General features: G+C 33.7%; 1 protein-coding gene across 1 annotated transcript; it reads left to right on the top strand.

The window, feature by feature from the left end:
- Nucleotides 1-66: 66 nt before the first annotated feature.
- LOC138314053 (multiple epidermal growth factor-like domains protein 11) lies at nt 67-4,960 on the top strand. Its single transcript, XM_069254250.1, has 6 exons — nt 67-171; nt 1,165-1,259; nt 1,879-1,974; nt 2,290-2,427; nt 2,983-3,189; nt 3,539-4,960. The coding sequence occupies exons 2-6, from the start codon at nt 1,166-1,168 to the stop codon at nt 3,667-3,669; spliced, it is 666 nt and encodes a 221-aa protein (XP_069110351.1). The 5' UTR covers nt 67-171; nt 1,165; the 3' UTR covers nt 3,670-4,960.
- The last annotated feature ends 2,673 nt before the right edge of the window (nt 4,961-7,633 follow it).

Here is a 7,633-nt window from a genome sequence, read left to right on the forward strand (position 1 = left end):
GATCAGATCATCTATTTATAAACAAGTATTATTTCGTCATGTACACTTTGCTATATTTATTTTAACCATCATTAGGATGCAAACCAGGGTATTACGGCGACATGTGTGACTATCAGTGTCCAGCTAATTGTAGAGACTTTGCTTGCCTACAAGCTAATGGCAAGTGTGACGGTATGTGGCTTTCACAATCATTCTCTATTTGCGTATTACAGAGTTAGGTCTACCCATGTCGGTAGGGACTACTTACGTCATGTTTTTTTTCTGGAGCGTAACGTCGTTGTTTTCAGACAAAAAACCCCAAATTTTTGCGAGTGTGTCCTAGGGTTCATTTCCGTCCCCACGTGCGAAAAATGGAGACCACAATGCACCCTGGGAGAGTAATGATGTCACAATAAAAACCTATCCGGAAGGGAGATAACTCTGTAGTATGACGGAATAAGTTACATTATATATATATATATATATCGTTTCTTATAATGTTTGTAATGACCCCACTGTTAAAATGGTATTCTGTTATTAGTTTTAAGGTTTAAGACCCTGTTTAACCCAGTGATTTTGTATGACTTTATATCACCTCTTATTTAGGTGTATTTGAACATAAGTAGTTGATATAAAATGCTTATGCGATTCCGTCTGTACCTTATATTAACGTTGACTTGTAGATGTTGTGTTGTTTGGAAATTTTGACAAAATATGCAAAACACTTTTTTTTGCAAGTCCACAGGATTCAGTAGACTTTTATGTCACCAAATAACCATGCGATTATGTTGACTAGTGTTTATAGCATATAGTAGGAGCGCTGGTTTGACCGGATTCAACTTCACAAAGGCATATACATCGAGTCCTTATTTACCTTGTCGGGAAAATCGCATACAAACAATCACTTATTTAAACAGGTCGTAAACCTTAACTGGTCAGTAACGCCTGACAGCATTTTAGAAAGGATAATGAATGCATAAATGAAAAAAATGGAATAGTTTCATGTTAGTGTTAGTGTAAAACTTTTCATGTTAACATCAATATTACCTCAAAATGTGTTTCAAAATTATTTTCTTTCAATAAAAGGAGGATTCTTCCCAGATTCCGTCGCCATTTATAGCGTAATACCACTTGATATAAAACAACACATCTGTATTGATATTAAATCCCTGTTCATTGTTACAGAATGTATACCAGGATATTACGGAGAGCGATTGACCAAGCCTGTCCGCAGAACTGCAGAGACAGTCTTTGTGATAGAGCAGATGGTCGCTGTTCAGGTACTTATTCCGAATTTGCATATTACAGAGTTATCTGCACTTGCGGATAGGTATTGATTGTGACGTCATGTGTTTGCGAGCGTAACGTCATACTTTTAGAAGAAAACGACGTGTATTGCGCTCACAAAACAATGACGTAACAATCGATACCTACCTGCAAGGGAGCTACCTCAATAATATGCAAAGACGGAATAAATGTAACCTCATCGAATGCTGTATTGTAAACAAAATATCTGTAAAATTTCGCGATTTCCGTTTCAACACAAGTTCGTGAAGATTAACATTCATGGATTTAAAGACTTAATATTTTATACAGACTTATTGTGGCGGTAGTTTTATTTTAGCGCTTTTTGCACTGTCTGAAGTGCTAATTGATGTACAGTGTTCAACTTTGTAAAAGGCTAATTCCGTAATTGAACCATTAAATTGTGCAAATTTATATCCCCGCCAATCAATCATATTTTAAAATTTCGTGTTTGCACTAAAATTTGACTAAGCTAAAAAATGTACATATACAGTCATTTCTATCAATATAAATATAGATCTTAATTCACATAGATTAACTCTCTCACGCTAAATGCGATATTCAGAAAAGAAAAATATTTTTTGTTGCATTCAGGTTGTCAGATTAACTTTTATGGATTCAACTGTACAAAGAATTGTCCAAACAACTGCAAGGATAGACCGTGCATGCAGGATACCGGCGGGTGTTCAGGTAATCAATATATCATCAGGGGAAATTTAGCTTAATTCTGATTATCTGTAACTTGGTTTAACCATGTAAACACTAAAATCCCTGGAAAAAAAAATCAAACTTTTACAGATTTCCTTATTTTATTTTTTATTAATCTACTTTTATCGTTCCTAATCATTGCAGGATAACTATTAAGTGACGTTATGTGGAAATTATGGAACCTTCTCTTAAACATTGCATTACATCGACGAAAATAAGGATGGGTAAAGAAATTATTGGAATGCGAGATAGTACATAGGAATATGAATGTTAAATGAGATCCCTCTATATTTACAGAATGCATTTCCGGTTTCTATGGAAACGAATGTTTGGGTATTTGTGGCCATTGTCAAGACGCAAGCTGTGACAAGGACACTGGAAGTTGTTTAACGCCATGCACAGGAGGGCTCACAGGAGAAAAGTGTGATATAAGAGGTATTTAATGTAAAAATGATACTTACACCATTACGAGAATACGTTTTACATGATACGATATGGCATCAATTATCTGAAGGAGGGGTTCGCAGTGGCGAGTGGTTAAGATTTCCCGACATTAGGGAAGTTACCTGACAAACCCTCCACTTCTGGATAAAGGTCGTGAGTGTTAGTCGTTAGCAACTATGCAGTTAACTTTCAGGTAGTGTTTGTGACAATTGGTCAATGGTTATCAATAATTCAATCAATGGATCTTTAACTTCCTTTATTTCCAAAATTGTAAATTTCTAGACAATTTTGTCACGTGTATTAAAAGCATTGACTATAGAGACCATTTGTTTTTCTTGGTGCCTTAGTTGGTCTTAAAAGGCTATGAAATATTTGTTACTTTAAAAATTATTTTCATTGCCCCTTGGATGATCTTAATAGCCTACCTGCATTAGAAGGTGATCTTTATTGCCTATAAAGACAATTTTTCTTGGTCTCTTGGATGGTTTTTATAGAAAGGTTTGATGGTAAGATAATGTAAATCATCAAAAATAACATATATTTCAGTTGTGTATGCACCACGTGGGGACGATGATAGTCTGAATACCCCTGCTGTCGGTATCGGTGTCGGATTAGGTGTTGTCATACTGGCTCTGGTCATCGCCTTGATTGTCCAAGCAAGAAGACACCAACTACGGAATCAGCAAGACACTACAAAGCCTACAAAAGACATCCATCTGTCGGATATTGGACAGGGCCCGAAACATGATACAGGTTGTAGATAAATGTGTCATTAAAATACAAAATAACATATCTCTCTTATAATACTGGTTTTCATTGGCTTAAATTATTGAACGTTTATAACCCTTGTTTTAATTGGTTATATAACTCCCGAGAGACAATTATCATGTTTGATATGTAAGCGTAAAACAAAAGGGATGATTTGTGTTTGAACAGTCATTTTGTTGTTTTTCGTAATTCTGGAATAGATACGTAGTTTCAGCAATACCGTTAATTGGGATATTTTGCCGTAAGTAAATTTCGCGTTTTTGTATCAAAAAAATATCATCCCCGCGACAATCACCGGCTATATGGCTTATGTTTATGATACTCGGTATTTTAGATGGTACCTATGAAGCTATCGACGCCATAAGGAGTGAACCGTCTAGAGTCGGTACGTCTATAGAAGTGAACAACTACGAGTGCCTTCGCTCTGCACAAAGAGAGGCTCCACATCTGTATGACACAGCCTGATTCGAAAGAGAACCTTTGTTACAATTTGGATGTTTTAAAATTACATGTTTGTGCGCAATCAAATATTAGAGGAAAAACGTCGCTAAAATATTGACGTTTACAGTAAAGGCCCACTACCTGTCCGAAACGTCTTTTTATTTTTTTTTATAATGGGGATGTAAAACGAAATTAGTAATTTTGTGGAGTAGCAAATGTTATTAGCTTACCGTTAATACCACATTTACCATCACCTTGTGAACAACTAAATTAAATTAAATGTTAATTTTTATAACGTGGGTCGTCTTATGTTTCCCGCTGTCGACCTAATTACCGCACGTTAGTTGACTATCACTACGCCAGACGGTAAAACTTCACTGTTAACTTAGATTACACAAAGAATCCAGCATTTGTTTGTCATGTAACCTCATCTTGCCATTTATATACATTTTCTTATGTTATTATTGTTTTTAAGAAACTTAAAATTTTGGTTTCGTAAAGGTCTATAACATTTTCATGGCCCAATCATCTTTAAAGTGAATGGTACTGAATTACTGAATGATTTGATTTACATAAAAATTTATTTTGAGAGCTTTATTGTAATTAAGTATAAGGTTTTTGTTGGCGAAGGAAGACCGGATTAACTGGAGAAGTAGTGCTGTGGATCAAAGGCTAAGTTATACCCGAGCAACGCCTTTATTGAAGTCATAGCAACCATGTATAAGTAGTTTGGAACATAAAATCATTGTAATTGCCATCCCTCAAAACTAAGGACCATCCTCACTAAAGAGAGTTACTTCCCTTTGTATCACTCTGTCTGTACCGACATTTCACTCCGTGTAAAACGAAGTCAGTAATTCCGGTAGATCAGAATGTACTCGCATAAACAAGCACATGTATTGGACTGAAAACATAGAGTACAGCATCTGCGCAGGCGCACTACATGGTGTAATAACTTATCAAACTGCTAATAGCTATATACAGAAACAAAACGCATATTGTTACAAAACTGATGGAGTGAGACGAAATGAAGTCATTCTTATAGATGAGAATGGCAGTACCGGAGACTTGTTATACAGATGTACATGTGTATTCAATGTCGTTAATATGAAAGCTAAATAACAAAAAGAATATATTTTTGAAACTGTAATGAAACGACTTTGTAAATTAATTTTCATTTCTTTTTATTATCATTTGTATTTTAATTGTAGTAATTGTAAGTCAATGTAAACATCTATGTACACATTAGATAAATGAGCATTAAAGATTTTTTAAAAAAAAGAAAGTCCCTCTACAGTCTTGTGCATTTTATTATATAATAAATATTGTAAACAGTGTATTTTTAGTTATTTGTTTTTCTGTTTTTCTGTCACCTGCGCAATCACGTGGGTTTATTCCGGTTATTCAGTTTCCTTACACTTAGAACCCCACACGTGCTATGCTTTCACCACGCGCGAGCCTAAATATGATTTGAATAAGTTGAATAACTGGTAAACTTATATTATCTGTCAAAATAAAATGTTTTTCAATAGAAGATAGCAGTGATGTTAACGGTAACCATCCTGTCAAGGATAAGATTTAAATAAGGTCGGAAACTTTGGGTTCATAGATAAGTATAATGTTTTTCATGATTTTTAAATACGTGTGGGGCAGTTGGTAGTGTTACCGACCCTAATGATTTGTTGATAATCCTCAGCACTGGTACCCTACCGAATCCTCCAACTCCTACACATAGTTACTGTCCATTAAATACCACAGTAAGTTATTGGGGACATAAAACGATTACTTCCTTGTGCGTTACTAGAGTACGAACAAGAAATGACAATGATTTGATTGAAAATATAACACACAACTTCACACTGTTCTTCTGTTTGGTTTTTACATGTAACACAATCCGTACCGTATATTTTCGGTTTCATGGCTCAAATGTTACTAGCAATCAGTTTGTTATTATCCATCGTAAGGTACACAACGGGTCTATCCATCGTAAGGTACACAAAAGGGGTTTGGTGTGAATATGTACGGGTATGAAACATTATTTTCAAGGCTATGTTCAATGATTGGTAGAAAAATATGCAAATGAAAAAGGTAAAGAAATTCGCGGTAACTTTAGATTTGTATATTTGCATATATTGATTTTTCAAAGTGTCATTTGTTCATGGACGAAGATTCCTGAAGATTTAAAAGCTTTGGTTTAACTTAGCTCGTGAATTTAGCATATCAAATGATAGGTTAATTAATGAAGCCCTATTTTATTTATATTTATTTTTTGATCATGATATCAGTTAAAAATACGGTTTTTCCATATTGCATTTGGCCTATTAAGAATCTGGTCCAGCATTGGTAAGTTTGGTTCCGTTTTTCACGTATTTGACGAATAAATTCACGATGGGAAAAGTAACCCTCTCTTACATCATTTGTTACCCAAAAATAGCCTGCCGCGTTTTCAATAGCCAATGATAATCCTGATTCATCAGGAAAGGGTTTTACATTGTTTACTACAAACTGTTGTAAAAAAAAGCAAATTATTTTATCCTTTAACAGAGGATGGTAATTTGTGCATTAATGTGTGATAGTTCCATAAATGAATAAAGAGATTGTAAGTTGTGTAGTATGGTTTGACCTATGTTAAATCATAATAAGACAAAATAACGAATTACCCGTCATTAGAAAAGGTAACATCAGAAAGCCTCATATTATTTGCTCGGAAAAGGGAAATTGTAATTGCCTAAAATCCCTTCATATATCCCATAAGAATATAAATATTGGTCATGTATGTACAATTAATGACCTTAAGTTCTAGACACTGAACCGTAAACCAAACGGCTGCAGAAAAAACCAATTGTTCTATGTTTGTTTTAAAACAGTTCTGGAGTGCAACTGAAGTCTTATGAAAGGTAAATTTGGCTAGAGGGTCGCTGTAACATAGGAATTAGGAGTGTTCTTATAATAATTCCCATACTCGTTTCAATGTCTCCTGGTATCCTGGTTTTCATGAAAAATATATGTAAAAAAAAAAAACTCTGTTATATATTGAATTCAAGTAATCTTTTGTCCTCTTTTTAACTATGATAAATCTAGAGAAGAGACCATAATAAAACTTGTACAATGTATTAACAAATGCATACATAGAAAGTTAGGAATATAAATTTGTAAACGTGAAATGGTTATATGCACAGTAAGGTGAAATGATTACATGAGAAAACAATAACCCGAAGGATTTTTTAAGAAAAAAAACAAAAATGTTAAAAGTAACCTGTACGAACGAGGCTTTTATTCTAAATACTTCCAATGAAGATATACTTCCCCTGCACGCTTAATGAAATGGAAACTGACTTTTATACACGATCTATGAAGATATACATGTAACAATATTTCAAATTCAGTTTTTAATTAACTCGGAATGCCGATATTACTGGTAATGAAATACTTAAAGCTTATAATAATTTAAGCAGCATCTAAAGCATTGTTGCGAAGATCTAATAATTAAATAGGTGTCCATTTTGCCTTGCCTGGTTGTATTGTTAAATACTTTTTAATCTGGTAACTATTTTACATCTCGTTAATAGGTAACATTGTTACGGTTATTTAAGAAAGGGAAACTGATGCTTATACTAATAATTATAGCGGCATAATAATGTTTTGAAAGTTTGTTTTTTTGGGAAACTTTTCATCTCAATTTTTTTAATAATAGCCTCAGATTGATTTTTTGATGTAGTGAATATTAATAAAATAGGTGGCTTTAAGTAAACAAAAAAGACAATCATAGTGTCAAAAGTTGATGCTATATTTGTCTTGCAGTCTTTAATAAGCAAAACATTAAAAAGAATTATATTGCTGTTTCATTGATTATAGTAAAGCATTTTATTTTGTAATTAAAAAATTAATTAAAAATCAGAATTTATGGTTTAGAAGGGAAAATATTACGTATAATACGCTCACTATACAATGATGGTAAATGTTGTGTGAAGCATAACAATGAAATGCC

The sequence above is a fragment of the Argopecten irradians genome, unplaced genomic scaffold (assembly GCF_041381155.1).
Source record: "Argopecten irradians isolate NY unplaced genomic scaffold, Ai_NY scaffold_1256, whole genome shotgun sequence".
NCBI lineage: Eukaryota > Metazoa > Mollusca > Bivalvia > Pectinida > Pectinidae > Argopecten > Argopecten irradians.